Raw genomic sequence first — 16822 nt, forward strand, 5'->3', positions numbered from 1 at the left:
TCTGTAATGACGGTAAGGGATCAAATGTTCAGCACAAAAGGCACTAAACCTGACACTATAAATAAATCCTAGAACCTGAGTAGAAGCTGCTAAATCAAATACCCGTATCTTCTCCAGAAGAAGCACTAGAAGACACACGCTGAAATGTTAACAGTGGCTCTCACTGGGGATTGATTTTCTCCTTCATTGTTTTCAATACTATGCCTAATTTTCTTCAACAAGCATACATTTCATTCGTAATTAGGGGCTAGCTGTCATGTTTTCAAGATGTATCTCTCTAGACTGTTTCTCTGTATTTCTTCAGACATTTAGTGCCCTTTCACATACGTGGTAGAAACTGCACAAAAGAGCTTAGAAATATACAGAAAAAAATTTTTAACTTGAGTAAATGTTCTGTATAAGAATGACTGATAGATTTTCTTGATAAAGACAAAGCTCAGAATAGGTAAATGCTACTGCAACACAGTTTCTATCTTCAGCTGTACATAGAGAGGTCATAAGGGTCACAGTTGAAGGACAATTAACAGATGGCTGCTGGCACTTACAGAAGCCATAAAAGAGTAGAAAATATAATAGGTATATGGTTAATGAACAGCTTGACTGATTCAATTTTCACACATTAGATTAAATACATGTGGTTTATTCAGGGTGAAACCTTATGAAAATCCACTTCACAGCCAAACTCCTCTTTACGTGTCAAAACTACTATGGGATATATATATTCATCTTGCAGCAAAATTCCTGAGGCAAATTTAGAAAAAAACAAACAAACACAAACACCTTCCTCAAAATTAAGAAGCCTAAGTTCCCTTTTTCTACCTTTAATAGATCAGCTCATCCTCAGTTAAAACAATATAGTTATTTTTATGGTAAAGTCTAAAAAAAAAAAAAAAAATCACAGGTTTACAAAGGTGATATGGCTCTCTCTCTCCTGTCCCTCTGCCTCCCTTCCTGAATAGTCCTAAAGCCTTATGGGTAGGTGCAGGGATGAACCCAGAAGAAAGGGAAGACCCACAGTGGCCCTTGGCAAAGTCAGAACTCAAGCAAGGTGATGACAGCATCCCTGCAGGGGAGCAGCCCAGGTGGGGTAAGGAGGGCATGCACACCAGGGGCTCACCTCAAATGGGGAATGCAGGGCTCCAGGCAAGGAGAAGAGGAGGCAGAGATGGGAAACTGGCAGGAGACTGGTTACATGCAAAAAGATTAAAAATAAAAAATAATAAAAAAAATTTTAAAAAGAAGATTAAAAATAAGTAAAAATAGGGCAGTCGGGTGGCTCAGTGGTTTAGCACCTGCCTTCAGCCCAGGGCATGATCCTGGAGGCCTGGGATCAAGTCCCATGTCGGGCTCCCTGCATGGAGCCTGCTCCTCCCTTTGCCTGTGTTTCCGCCTTTCTCTCCCTCCCTCTCTGTGTCTCTCATGAATAAATAAATAAAATCTTTAAAAAAAATAAGTAAAAATATTAACAACAAGGAACGGAGTGTCTCATCATCAAAGAAAAAAGCTAGAAAAAGAGAAATGGAGAAAGTGAGACTGACATCTATGATACTAGACTAGAATTGGATGTGAATTCACAGTTTTCAATATATATGCATAGGTACAGAATTAAGGTCTTGTGTGTGTGTGTGTGTGTGTGTGTGTGTGTGTGTGTGTTCCAGAGCTGTCCAGTGACATAGCCAGGGAAGAGCGACACCTCAGGGAACAATGGGCACCCCCAGAAATACCTTGGCTTTTTTTTTTAAAGATTTTATTTATTTATTCATGAGAGACACACAGAGAGAGGCAGAGACACAGGCAGAGGGAGAAGCAGGCTCCCTGCAGGGAGCCCGATGAATGACTCAATCCCAGAACCCCGGGATGACAACCTGAGCCCAAGGCAGACGCTCAACCACTGAGCCACCCAGGCGTCCCGAGATACCTTGGCTTCTAAATACCATTCTCCAGTAAAGTGAACTAGGCTGATTCCAGGGTTGTGTGAGGGAAATTACAATATGAATCTGGACATCTTGTTATGCAAGCATATAAATGGATGGCACAAAAAATGATGGCAGCATATAAAAGGATGTAAAAGTCAGCTTGAATGGACTCCAACTGGCCAAATCTAGAGAATCTGAATATCAAAATAATTATAGTAACAGAGTATAACTCACTGAATCAAACAGGAAATAGTGAGCTGAAAAATCTGATGAAGGAGCACCTGCATGGCTAAGTAGGTTGAGTGGCTAACTCTAGATTTTGGCTCAGGTCATTATCTCACAGGTCATGAGACAGAGCCCTGCACTCAGGGCAGAGTCTGCTTGAGGATTCTCTCCCTCCTCTCTGCCCCTCCCCACCTCCACCTCTTCCATTTTCTTTCTAGGAAGGGAGGGAGGAAAACAAAAGAAGAAAGAAAATCTGATGAGGAGGAATGACACAGCTAGTTTCAAAGTGCTTCCAACAACACTTACTAATTACAAAGGAAAAGGATGACTTCCCAGTGGAGAAGCCTAAGCATCACCACCTCAACCAAATCATCAAAATGAATGTTACCAGCAATGGGACAAACTGAATTGAGCGCTTGACAGAATGCAGTGAGGAGACTTCTGCCAAAGACACATGACTTGAATCCAATCATGAGAAAACATCAGACAAACCCAAATGCAGGGACAGTCTACCAAAAAAACTGACCTGTAAGAATTTTCAAATGTCAAGGTCATGAAAGTCAAGGAAGCCTGAGAAATTGTCCCAGAATGAAGGAGACCAAAGAGATCTGACAATTAGGGACACCTGAGTGGCTCAGTGGTTTAGCGCCGCCTTCAGCCCAGGGCCTGATCCTGGAGACCCGGGATCGAGTCCCATGTCAGGCTCCCTGCATGGAGCCTGCTTCTCCCTCTGCCTGTGTCTCTGCCTTTCTCTCTCTCTCTGTGTTTCTCATGAATAAATACACTTAAAAAAAAAAGGCTATTGAGATCTGACAATTAGATCCAAACTCTGATTCCAAACTGGACCCTCCACTATAAAAGGTAGTACAGGATGACCAGTGAAACCTGGATGGAGTCTGAGGCTCGGAGAGTAGCGATGTATCTACCTTAATCTCCTGGCTGTGATCCAGGGGAGAGCACTTGACTTTAGGAGCTACACCCAAATGTACTGGAGTATGGTAAGGCATCAGGTGAACACTCTCAAGTGGCTCCCTGCGCACCACGCCTCTAAATCTACTGTCAGTTTATCATTGCTGAAAGGTGATCGTGACATGGACTCACTGTTTCAGGGTCCTCAAGGGGCTCATCCAGTTCTGCATAGGTCACAATGGTGTACCCTTTGCAGACCCTCCACAGCATTTTCTCAAATGCTTCAACTTTTCCTTGGTTAATTAGGCCAGATACAAATCTATGAGACAATGAAGATAAGTGGAAGTCAATTGAAAGCAATGAATTATCTGATTACATTAAAGGAGAAATGAAGACTTTCATTTCTGGCAAAATGGTGAAGATATCCTAAAAGTCCTCCAACTGCAAAATATATAAAATGCTGGATAAAAAGTTTGGGGGGTGCACCTGCGTGACTCATTTGGTTGAGCATCCAACCCTTTGTTTTGGTTCAGGCAGTGTTCTCGAGTCAGGGGATCGAGCCCTGTGTCAGGTTCCACACTCAGTGGGGATTCTGCTTGAAGGTTTTTCTCTCTCCCTCTGCCCCTACCCCTGCTCATGCATACCAGCTCTCTCTCAAATAAATAAATCTTTAAAAAAAATTATTTTTGAAACATCCTTTTAAATGTATAGAGCTGAGCCTATAATTAAGAGGAATTCTTAGAATCCAAAAGTAAATCAGGACTTTATAGCTGCCTTGATGTATTCTACTGACCCAGTATCTTAAGACCCTTAATTTCAAGGTCAGCATGGGAGACAGGAGATGGGCACTAGGTCTATATAAGGTGAGGAGATGAAACTGAATCTCTCCTAATCCTCTCTAAAGTAGGGACTCCCACCTTCTCACCCCAAAGACTTCAAGCAGCTTGAAGAACTAATTCCCCCTTAGGGAATGGGCATAAAAAAAAAAACCCACCTTACAAAGGAGCGCTCAAATAAACTTATTATTTAAGTTTAGAAATAGATCTAGATAGAAAAGAAAAAGTTTTGGTTCTAGATAGAAAAGAAAAAGTCTTCCTTGAGAATTTATTTATTTTTTAAAGGTTTTTTATTTATTTGAGAGAGAAAGCGAGCACTAGCAGGATGACATGGGGCTTGATCCCAGGACCCTCAGATCATGACCTGAGCCAAAGACAGATGCTTAACCAACTGAGCCACCCAGGCTCCCCGGCCTTGAGAATTTATAACTATAGGTTAAAATTCACTCAGATTTGTGGCTTAAATTCACGTTATTTTCATAGCTAAAAAAAAAAAAAAAATCAAAATAGGACTCAAGCTGAGAAAATTAATTTAAAATGATTCCAGGTTGATAGAATGCTCCCTGGTATTTGACAAATGTAAAAACAGATTTCTCTGAAGGAATACATCCCGAAACTAAATATCATTGGATTCCTACAGATAAGGAACACAGGAACAGATGTTCATAATAAAAAGAAGTCACAAATCACATGAGGAAATAAGTTACTATTGGTTCAAGTAAACAAAAAGGATTAACAGCAGAAAGAGATCCTTAAAATACAATTAATAAATTAACCAACTCAGTTTAGCCCCTGTGCTTCTACTAAACAAAACACGACTTGGCGCTTCACTGACCAATTATTTTAGGCTTATTGGAATAACACTGAATGGCATAAGTGTTCCTTCTTTCCAGCTCATTATACCAGAAGAAGAAATTCCCATGGTATTTAGCTAAAAAGTCAATACAGCTGAATAACTCCACTCAGCAAATACAGGAGTACAGTGTTTTCTCAAACAGATATTGACTTTCTTTCATTCCGTCACAGGCTTTCAAATGGTAGCATTCATCCCTCCTCTGACAACAAGGACAATGTGATGCTCAGCCCCCCGGCAGTTGTCACCTACCCCAGTTTTGCTCCCAGCCTCTGCATACAGCTGTAGTCCAACAAGGAATCATTCTCTAAGGGAGGGAATTCTTCATAAGTGGGTTCAAACTACAAAGAAATATGAAACCAAGTGTGTCTCATTACAAATTGGGCATGTTATATCCCAAGTCACATTTCCAAACAAGTTTGTAGGGCCTCCTAACTGGGTGCCAAAGCTGGGTGCCAAAGCCCCAACATAACTTAGACATAGGAGACAGCTCTGATAAATAAAAAAGATCACTTCCCCATCCCTTATTTATAAGCTGCTTGAAGTCAGTTACCAGAGGTAGAGTTAGAATTTGTTACCGCCTCAGTGGGACACAGGGCGCTCAGACAGAGGACACCACCAAGGAACGGCTCCAGCAGGAGGGACTTCTCCCCTCCAGGCTCAGCTGAAGGCAGAGCTAATGCACAAATGCTTTCTACTCTGATAAACTAGAGGGTTTTTTGTTAATTCCTTTACTCTTAGCAATTTGATGGGGGGGGCGGGGGGGGGGAGACAACACCTAAATTTTGGAGCTCAAACTCCACTTTTCGCATTTCTTTCCCATGATCCTAAAAAGCTATTTTTCAACTACAAACTAAAGCATTTTACAAATAGGGAATACTGTTCTTGCTAAAAAGGCTCGTGCTTTGTTTAATGTTATATAATCCGACTGAAAAATAAAGCTATGATCAAAATGTACCTCTCCTTGATCATCGATAAGCAAACTGGAAACCTTATGGGAGCGAGTTTTTCGAAAGAAATGCACCTCCCCAAGGGTGTGGTCAGTACCTCAACGTTCCGTTTCAGGAAGGTTTTTGTCACTCTCAGCATGTGAGTGTACTCGATCAGCTCAAGCAAGTTTTTCCTCAGTTTCTCCTTGTTCTTGGTGACTTCTCTCAGCTCCACCTCAAGCTTCTGCAGCTGCTCCTAAAACAAATGGCCAGTTACTTAAGAGGACAGGCTCATGTAAAGTATAGTTCTAAAAATTATTTTACAACACATTAAAGTCCCAGGAGGGTTTCACAAGCCAGAACCTGACAGTCTGACAGGGACATGAGAACATACAGAGATCTTCCAGGTCCATCATTCACAGTTTCTATTGACTCTGGGAACTCCTATGAAGCTCACGGCATGCACAATGGGAGGCATTCCGACGAATGGAGGTGCCCTAGGCTGCCGGAGCCTAATCTCCACTCCTACCACTGTTCTGGGCTTTCCTTCATCTGTTTATCCACTGTCACATATCAAAGAGTCTTCCTCTACCAAGTCTACATTTCCTTTTATTTGCAACACAATAATGTAGGGAATCTTTGCTAAGCATATATACCCCAGGCCTCTACCTTAAGAGTCTGCTTACAGTTGCACTTATACAATTAATTGGGCTGAAGAATCCTTGAGGACAAGTCTTCTTTAATAAGCAATTACATAGCAAGCGTTTTGTCTTTACAATACTTAAGTATTCAAACAGCAGAAACAGAGATGTGTAAAACAAAGCATTCAATGAAAACTTGTATGCAAACAAATCCCTTGACACATTACGTTCATTACTTATGTTCCACCTTATAAAAACTATAAACACTCAGTAATCACTAGGGTCATCATTCTATCACAATCAACCCAAACAGGCCAAACCAGATGACTGCGTTCTACTCATCTGATTGCACAATTCTCTCTCAAGTCCACTCATACAACAAATGTTAAGTGACTTCCTACCAGATAAACACACAGAGCAGTGAGCCAGGGGAATGGTCCTGGCTCTAGTCTAGACTGTTTCAGTGTCAGGAGCTCTAGTCTTTCTCAGTGCAATGAACTATCCGAGAATCAGACCCAAGCCTCAGTGGATGATTCCCAGGGGTGCTAATGAACACCAACCAGGGTTCTCACAGGGGGAACGCTGTAACCCCAACACCCAAGATGCCAAACTGGGGGATGAGGAATTGTGTTTGCTGTCCACCCGGACCACCTCATCACCTTCACACTAAATTCCGAGGATGAGAAAGGAGGCCAGTGAGTTTGGGAGAATGCAAACGGCATTGGCCTACAGCTTCTCTTACGTGTACCAGAAAGAACGTTCAGAAACATTACATGACAAAGCACCAGATTTCTCAACCTGATTTTCATTAGCCCCAGTTCACCACCACCCAGAAAAGGAGCTTGCATCTTACATCCCAGGTAACCTAATACTAAGGGCTAACCATAGCGTTGTTCTTCAGTTTTCATTCCATGGTTTTGAGAGGAAAACCCGAAAAGCCCTAGACAACATAAAGTAAACAAGCAGCATCTCAGATCAATGACTTTAAACAGCGTCTTCAGAAATAAGTTACCTGCATTTCTAGGACTTGTTTAAGAGGTGGTGCAGGAGGACTGGTCTCTCCCTCAGGGAGGGGAATGTCAGCTCTATTAATTTCCTGCACCAAATATGCTGTGGGAGGAAAAGGTAAACAAATTAGACACAAAAACTCACTCTAAGACATTCCCATCAGGACATTTTCCATCCCAACCTTTCCTGCGTCACCTAAAAATTAACATCCTAACACACAAAAGTCTTGCTTGTTCTAACGAACTTAGAAAAAGCCTCTTGCAACCTCATTTCCGAAGATTTCTGCAACGTAACTGCACCTAGAGAGCTTGGCATGCAGTGGCAAAAATAAACAATAACTGGATAAATGCTTTTGGAAATTCCCCAAGTTTTCTTTATTTCTGAAACTGTCACTAAAGAACTTTGGAGTCACACCTGTTTCTGCTCCTATAGCTGAAGCAGAAGGTTAAAAAAGGAGACACTTGGAAGTCCAGGAATAACCCAATGGTAGACCACCTCCACCAGCAGCGTGCCTTCCCTGCAGACGCCCTTAGGCGGAAAGAAGTATCCATCTAGAAGAGCAAAACCTCTATCAGCACATGGCATCCTGAGAGACACAGGGCAGAAAGCCAGGCTTTCCTGAGCATTCCCAGTCAGCCAGGCTGTTCTGTCTCGTAACAACCAGATCTCCCATCAAAAACCAGATCCATAAAACTGGTAATGAGCCAAGTCAAATTAACTGAATTTCTTTAGTTTATATTTTCAGTCCATGAAGCATCCTTGTCCTTAGGACTGGTGAAGTCATTACTAGATATAACATTTTGGAGAAGTGTTACTAGTTATTTTATTAAGAAAGAATGACAAGGGGCACCTGGATGGCTCAGCTGTTCAGTGTCTGCCTTTGGCTCAGGTCGTGATCCCGGGGTCCTGGGATCAAGTCCCACATCGGGCTTCCTGCATGGAGCCTGCTTTTCCCTCTGCCTATGTCTCTGCCTCTCTCTCTGTCTCTCATGAAAAAATAAATAAAATCTTTAAAAAATAATAATAATAATAAAGAATGATGAAGAAAAGTGAGGATGTCTTTAGCAATAGGATAGCAAAGGAAGCATGCGGTTATAAGAGGTTTCTGGAGGGACGCCTGGGTGGCTCAGTGGTTAAGCATCTGCCTTTGGCTCAGGTCGTGATCCAGAGATCAAGTCCCGCATCTCACTCCCTGCATGGAGCCTGCCTCTCCCTCTGCCTGTGTCTCTGCCCCTCTCTCTCTCTCTGTGTCACTCATGAATAAATAAATTAAATCTTAAAAAAAATAAAATAAAAGAGGTTTCTGGAAATGATACAAATCATTTCACCAATTTAACCTCGTTTATTTGGGAGATTCTTCTTTTTTTTTAAGTCTGTATGCTTTTTGAAACAATTCAAGCTACAGAAAGTCCTGCACATGTCTAAAGTGTTGTCACTGCCTTTAAAAACCTCATTCCAAAAAAAAAAAAAAAACCTCATTCCAAAAAAATAAAAATAAAAAATAAAATAAAATAATAAAAAATAAAAACCTCACTCTAGGGACACCGTGTGGCTCGGTGGTTTAGCGTCTGCCTTGGGCAAGGGGAGTGATCCCGGAATCCTGGGATCAAGTCCCACATCAGGCTCCCTGCATGGAACCTGCTTCTCCCTCTGCCTATGTCTGCCATTCTCTCTTTCTCTGTGTCTCAAATAAATAAATAAATAAATAAATAAATAAATAAATAAATCGTTTTAAAATATAAAATTAAATAAAAATAAAAACCTCATTCCTAATACACGACCTGTCCAATGACCCATTACGTTACAGACAGGAATATGATGTTACTCTATAGCACATTATCCACACAAGTAACTAGGACTTCAAACAATATGCAAAGGAATAGATGGTTAAAAACGGTCTTTGGGGGAGCACCTGGGTGGCTCAGTGTTTGAGCATCTATCTGCCTTTGGCTCAGGTCGTGATCCCAGGGTCCTGGGACTGAGTCCCGCATCAGGCTTCCTGCAGGGAGCCTGCTTCTCCCTCTACCTAATATTAGCTATGAGAAATCATTCCAAAAGTCATATTCTGGCCCCTCCTTGGCTCTCTCACCCCGTTGTTTTTCCATTTATCCTATTAAGTTTTGTACTTCAGTCAGTTGTCTGAGATCATCCCTTCCCTCCCCTATTTCAGTCATAACTTCCAGGCTTGACCTAAGAACGATGACTATCACAGGCTAAAGATGTTAAAAAATTTACAGATAAAACAAGTAGTCCTGAGCTACTGAGTTTTGATGGTAAATAACCTGATCTAAAACCTTCAAGAACAAAGCCAATCAATCTATCTGCCATTTCCTACCTTCCCTGTTCTTGTTCATAATTTTAAGTAAGATGTTAATATGTACATAATGTTTTTAAGTTATAAACTACAAGGGACTGGCTAGATAAACTACAGCTCATTAATTTCACAAAATACTGAGCAGCTATTAAAAATGATGCTGGGTCCATCTGTTTACTGATGTGAGAAGATGCCGCAGGAAGTACCAGAGTGAGAAACAGAGCTGACAACTACATAACCTGATCGTTATGTATGTGAATCCTTCCTTTAAAGATGAACAGTAAAAAAGATGAGGAACAGTGAGTTCTTTTTTTTTCTAATGTTTCTAAAAATGTTACTAAAATAAACTTATCCCCCTAAAACTAACAAAACAAAATGAAATAAAATAAAACTTACCTAATATTCGTTCTAGTTCTTCACACCTCTTCACCTCACCAACAAATTTTCTTTGGAAGGAACTTACATTCTGGTTGAGCTGAGAAAAGGAGGAAAAGTTTGCTGTGAAACTTCCAAAATTTAAATGTAAATGTAATTTTAAAAATAAAGTATTATTGGCAAGGGTTTAGGGAAAAGCACATCCTCACATGCTACTGGATGGGAATAAAAACAGATGAAACTTTTCTGGAAAGCAACTTGGCAACTGTTATCAAAAAATATCATTTGTCCCAGAAATATCCCATGAGGAAAATTAACTTAAGGAAAAAACTGGATACAGACAAAACTTAGAAGAACATCCACCTCAGGGATACAGGAAAAACTAACAATAGAAAACTGATTTAAGAACAAATAGTCCCCATCCAGAGAACACTACCCAGAAATAAAGAACAAACCCCTGACACACTCAACACTGTGGAGGACTCTTGGAAACACAATGCAAGTGTGTCTTTCAAGAAGACACAAAAAGCCACATATTGTGTGGTTCCATTTCCATGAACTGCCCAAAAAAGACAAATCTAGAGGCAGAAAGTAGAGTAGTGATGGCCTGGGGCTGGAGCAGGCATGGCGATTAACTGTAAGCACAAGGGAACTTACTAGGGGGATATGATGTTCTAACACTGGACTGTGGTGGAGGATGCATAACTCCGTGAATTTTCTAAAAATCAATGAATGGGTGAATTTTATAATACATATAATAAATATAATAAAGTTGCATAAAAATTATGGTTCAGTCATATATCTGATTATTATTCCTTTATTAAAAGTCATATTTTAAAATGACTAAGGTATTAGATTAAGAAATTATCATTAAAAATTTTAGGTATGATAATGATATTGTGGTTTCAATTTTTAAGCGTCCTTACATTTTAGAGATACTTGTTGAAATATTTATGAAAGAAATTATACATCTGGGATTTGCTTCAAAATGATCTTATCTGAGAGAGGGGAGGGACAGATTCTGTCTGGAGGTGAAAGGTTGGAATGAGGGGCCATGAATCTATATTATGGGTACAAGGGAGTTTACTGTTCCCACACACAACTCTCTCTACTTCAAATACAAAGCTTAAAACAATAAAAAAAAAAATTGTAAAAAACATTTAATAAAATGAGGAAATTAGTTATGATTTGTGCCTGGAAAAAATTAAAGACACTTTCAGTGTGGTTTCAATTATATGAAAACATACATGTACATTTTAAAACATTATTAGAAAAATAATGTCAGATATTAACCAAAATGTTAACAGTGTTTATTTCTGGGGCACCTGGGTGGCTCAGTCAGTTAAGTGTCTGCCTTCAGCTCAGGTCATGAGCCCAGGGTCCTGGGATCAAACCCCACATCAGACTCCTTGCTCAGTAGAGGCTGCTTCTCCCTCTCCCTCCACAGCTACCCCTGCTTGTGTGCACACACGTGCACTCTTTCTGTCAAATAAATAATAAATTCTTTAAAAAAAAAGTTTATTTCTAGGTAATAGGATTGTGGAGTTTATCTTATTGTTACATTTTCCAAATTCCCCACAACAGCCAAATATTATTTTATAACAAAAAAAGATTACAGTAATCACTCATGTTGAGAGGTACTTAAGGCAAGAAGGTTATCTTTCCTCCACCCCATCACTTGATACTGGGCTGTCTCAGAAACCACAATCAGACAAGACGTTGTCATGAAGCTGCCCAACCTGAGAAGCATCCACCCCAAGGTCTCAGTTCTTGTTCAGGTTTTCGATTTTATTTTTAAGGATTAACCAGAAATAAGACCAAAATTCTAATTTCACTTCTGTTTGTCACATTCACATTCATTTCTGGGATCAAATTAATCTCAAGTAACCACTTTCAAGCTCATGATGATATAGGTATGATCCACAGAACAGTAAGAAGGAAGCGATGCATCACAAGTGGTCTACACACGACACTACTGCCCAGTTTCAGGGTTTGTTCTTCAACATCAAACACTGGTGAATACTATGTGGACATCATGGTTCTCGCAGCAGGAGCCAAATTTCTGCGGCAGTGATACAAACACCGTTGGGTGTGACATAGGCCACCATCACCGCCTCACAGCTATTAGCTGCTTTTTTTTCTGTCCTGTGGTTTCTTTTACAAAATTTCGTTTTTCTTTTTCGGGAGGCTACGTCACCCTATTTCTAGGCTGATGACATGAAAACACAGTAGTGCCCCCTGTCCCCAGTTTCAGGCATGCCACGGTCCACCAAGGTTAGGAAGCAGACAATCCCCCTTCCAGCACATCACCAAGTCAACAGCAGCCCAGCACCATGGCACAGTGCCTACATCATGCACCTCACTTCATCCCACATCATCAAAAGCCAAAGGGTGAATACAGGATAATACAACACACTTAGAGACAAGTAACTCACATATAGCCTCACAAAGGTATTCACGTAATCTTCATTAGAGTATTTCATTAGAGCTGTTCTACTGTTAATCTCTTACTGTGCCTAACTTGTAAATTATACTCTACCACAGGCATGCATGTGCAGGAAAACACATAATACCTCTAGTGTTCAGTACTATCTGTCATTTCAGGCATCCACTGGGGATCTTGAATACATCCCAGAAAATAGAGGGAACCACAGTGCGTTTTATTGTAGACTCATTTTAAGACTAATCTTGAAGCTAGAAAAGCCAGCAGAGGCTACCTGGTGCTGGTTTTACTGATCCCCACACCAGTCATCTTCCCACTCCAGCCGCTGAAGGGCTAATGGTGATACTGTCCTTAGACTGTAGACCCTCACAACAGTGAGACGCACTTGCCCTTCTCTGGGCCCCATCGTGTAGGTCAGCTGAACAACCCTCTTCTCCAGGTCTTCTCCTTGGATGTCACTACAGAAACCCTGGGCCTGCCTGCTTTCCCGCATAAGGAGTGCTAAAAGGGACAAAATCATCCGGTCTATGCAAACTAGAAAAGACTAATGTTAGTAAAGCCCAGCCTGTGAATGCAAAGTCAGTAAGGAACTCCAGAAGAGAGGAGAAAAAAGTGCCAGATGCTATGGAGCTTTCTGCACTGGCACCCATGCTGCTGGAGTGTGAACCCAAAAACACACAGCTGAGATCTTTATCTTCATTTTCTTTCTCTTTCACTGGTTTTCAGCTACGAAGGATCCCAAGTATACCCTACTACCTAATGTAATAGCCCTCCGTGAAACGCAAATACGTGGTGATCAGAGCCTTCATACAAACCTCTATGATTTAAGCTCGTGAGGTCTCTCACTTGGAGTACAAACAAGATGGAACAAATCTGCCAGTTACAAAGAAGGCAGTCTGTTTCTCTCCTGTTTCCTGAATCTCCCGGGTGCTCCCACAGCTGATCAAAGCACCTACCAGGTAAGTGGGTACCAGGAGCCGAAGCCCAAGTGGCTCCAGGAAACAGGAAGAGAGGTGGGCCTTCCCCGCAGCCTCGGCTGTCACTCAGGAGTTTCTCCCTGACTTTGCAATCCCTTTGGAGTCCACCCAAGGACATTGATGTCAGATCTTGGGGAGGGGTGTTTCCTTTCAAAATTAAGGGACCCCTCAAAGCGATGAAGGGAAACAGCCAGGAAATGAAAGCTGGGGCCCAGGAAATAAAACATTCCCCTGAAGTGACTTTCAGTTCAATCTGCTGAACACTCACTCCCCTTTCACATTTTGTTCTTTCCCTTCACAGCACTTCAGGATTCCGGGCCACAGAGTGTGTTTTTCTGTCTCCTCCAAGGCTGCACACAGCAAGAACCTAAGGACCCTGTCCACCTTCTTTAAACACTGAGTCACCAGCACTAAAAACACTATCTGGAGAGCAAGTAGTCAATAAAGGCTCATCCCTTCACTCAACAAATGCCTACTAATCCCCACAAACGGCAGGCACCGTCCTAAGTCCTGGGGAATCAGGAGTGAGAAGGCCCGAGCCCTGGGGTTGACAGTCCGTGGTGTAAACAGATAATAAGCAAGAGGTGTTTATCGTTCCTTGCTAGTAAGACAGTCCCCTAGTCGGCGACGGGACGCACATCATACATCAGTGAACAAAGGCGACAAAAGCCCCTTCCCCTCAAGGCGCTCACTCCAAGCTCCTTCTCGATTGGGGCTGGGGGCTCCTCCTGTTCCCCCAGATCTTCCAGGGCCAGCTCTTTCCCATTCAGGCCCCATCCCGGCTCACACGTCACCTCCTCAGAGGTACCTTCCTTGGCCACTCCGACTCGAGTCACCATCATACCATCCTCCTTTCTTACTACCCTCACGGCGAACACATTATGTTTATGTATTTACTTGCGGGTATTTGTCCCGCCACCCCCATAAGTTCTCCAAGGTCTCCTCCCGCCCGCCAGCCCAGCGCCCGGCACCGGGTCGGCGCTCCGGAGCATCCGATGGCACCCCCCGAAGTTGGTGAAGACGACGCGGGGCGTTTCTAACTAATCTGCCCAAAGATGCCGCGGACCAGACGCCGCGGGGCTCGGGCCCGCTCTGCGGAAGTTCCGGCCGATAAGCCGGTCCCCAGCTTTCCCGCTTGCGAAACGGGGGCAGCGGCGCGCCCCTGCCCGGGAGCCCGCGGAGGGAGGCCCGGGCGGAAGGCGGGATGCGGCGCGGCGCGGCGCGGCGCGGCGCGGGGCGGGCAGGTGCGGCCCGCGTCTCCCGGGCGACACTCACGTCTCTGAACTGGACCAGGCCCTTCTCGCCCAGGGCGCTGAGGCACTCGTAGGCCGTGCCGGACTGCAGGAACAGCTGCGCCAGGCACATGGCCTCGCTCCGGAACAGGGACCCCATGGCGGGCCAGCCCGCGCCCCGGCGGGGCCCGACGGGCGGCGGCGGCTCCGGGCCGCTCGGGTCCGCGCGGTCAGCCGGGGCGGCCGGGGCCTCGGGGTCCTCCTACGGCCTGGCCGCCGCCGCGCACCATGGGGCTCCGGGCTGCAGCGGCCGCCCCCGGTCCTGCCACCGCGGCCCCGCTCCAGCCGCGGCCGCCACAGCGCGCGCGAGGCCCCGCCCCCCGGCGACAGCCGGTTCCGGTTCCGCCCCCCGCCTGTGCCCGCCCCCACCCCCGCCGCCCGACCAATGGCCGCCCGGAGCTGCGGCCGGCGCCGGCGGAGGCTCCCGGCGGAGACGGCCGCTCCCTCAGTCTTTAGAGCTTTCGAAAATGGACTTTATTGAGTTTGTGCCATAAAGTTCACCCGGCCTGGGTACTCGATTCTGAATTCTCTAGTAGACTTACAGGTGGTGCGCAGCCATCGTCCTGTCTCCCGGAAAGGACGGCCCCTGGGCGCCGGCGACCCGGACACCGCCGACCCGCCGGCCGGCCTGCTCCTCCCGAGCGCGCCTGCCGCTGGCTCCTGCCGCTGGCCCCGTGACCCCGCGGGCCACACGGGCCGCCCAGACGACCGCCCAGACGACCGCCGGCTGACGGCGCCGACCCGACCTGCCTCGGCTGATCCCCGCACCGCACCTACAGTCCTGACGGGACGCAGAGCTCACGGGGCCCACTTCGGATCCTCCGGCTTCTCCCACCGCTTCCCCAGCAAGATCCAAGCTCGCGACGGTGGCCAGCGGGAGCCCCAGGGCCTGGCCCCCTTCGTCTCCGCCGCCTGCCGGGACTTGGTTGCTGCAGCCGCACCGGCCTCATCTTCTCAGGTCGCTGCGCTTGAACAGGTCCTGCCTCGGCCCGGAACACCCTGCCCCCAACGCTGTCCCAGACCCCTAGCTAAGGTGATCTCCCACCCCAGCCGTTTTATTTTCTTCTCCACACCTACCACTGTCTGAAATGATCTTGTCTGTATTTATGGCAAGTCTCCCCCTCTGCTAGGATGTAAGCTCCACTAGACAAAGGACATTGACGCGGCATCTCCAGGGCTCAGCATGTAGTAGCCGCTCAGTAAAGACCTCTCAGGTGCATATATGAATGTATAAACCTAGAAAAGTTAAAACCAGACAGCAGATCCCTCAGATCCCATTCTTCTGCCAAGGTGAGCTTTTCCCCCTCAACTACAAAAGTCATCCTAACAAAGTCCACAAAATCAGGCTCAGTTACCTGTCATTTGAAAATTTTAAGTGAATTTTCCAGAAGTGAATTTTCCAGTAATATTAACTGCCACAGAAAAACTTCCTGAATCACTACAATTAATTGGTCAGCAGGTATTTCCTTTTCCTTGACAAAAGACAATTATTTTACTCCGTCCTATAGGGTGTAATCACTTGGACCACAGAGATCCAAATCAAAGAAAAAGAGAAGCAGAAGGGGAAGAATCTAGTATTTCTCAATGCGGTGCATGTAGTGGTACTTGAGGGGAAAACTATGTCATTAGTTACATGTTTAATATGAATCAGTAAAAAATAGAACTAGGCTTACAGATTTACCCTAGAAAATACAACAACACATTTGATGTGTCCGGGAAGTCAGGAGGCACCATCAGGAATTCCATCAGAGTGTGAAAGGGAAGACAGTCACTTTTCAAAATTAGGCTTACTGACAGTGTAAAAAGTTCATCTGAAACATGACTAAATTTGTCTGGTCCACAAAGAAAACGCAGAGGTTTACCATGTGGCCATGATCGGGTTGTGGTTGAAGACATCCATTCATCCAGACCCACCCCTGCATCTAGTAAGGAGCCACAGGAGGAATTTCTCTCAAGCCTCAACTAGGAAAAACTGTCCTTCATTGAAAACCAGTTTATTTTAAATCCATGGACCTATGATTCCTGTACGTAATCACACTTGGGTTTTACTAAATTAGGAGTCTACCCTAGCTATATGCAAGGTCTTTGGTATGTGCTTCTTTTC

General features: G+C 44.3%; 1 protein-coding gene across 2 annotated transcripts in view; it reads right to left on the bottom strand.

The window, feature by feature from the left end:
• ATP6V0A2 (ATPase H+ transporting V0 subunit a2) overlaps window positions 1-15377 on the bottom strand; it is a 42324-nt gene extending 26947 nt beyond the window's left edge. Inside the window, exons 1-6 of one of the 2 annotated variants that reach the window (XM_072725015.1) lie at window positions 15261-15377; window positions 10028-10106; window positions 7322-7419; window positions 5787-5924; window positions 4992-5080; window positions 3243-3369 (exon numbers count right to left, since the gene is read on the bottom strand). In XM_072725015.1, the coding sequence (XP_072581116.1) occupies window positions 3243-3369; window positions 4992-5080; window positions 5787-5924; window positions 7322-7327 (360 nt within the window). In that variant the 5' untranslated portion in view covers window positions 7328-7419; window positions 10028-10106; window positions 15261-15377. Of the gene's footprint in view, window positions 1-3242; window positions 3370-4991; window positions 5081-5786; window positions 5925-7321; window positions 7420-10027; window positions 10107-14701; window positions 15002-15260 lie in introns of those variants that run through there. The other variant, XM_026017076.2, reaches the window with a different exon arrangement.
• Between the last annotated feature and the right edge of the window lie 1445 nt (window positions 15378-16822).

The sequence above is a fragment of the Vulpes vulpes genome, chromosome 10, assembly GCF_048418805.1.
Source record: "Vulpes vulpes isolate BD-2025 chromosome 10, VulVul3, whole genome shotgun sequence".
Taxonomy (NCBI): Eukaryota; Metazoa; Chordata; class Mammalia; order Carnivora; family Canidae; genus Vulpes; species Vulpes vulpes.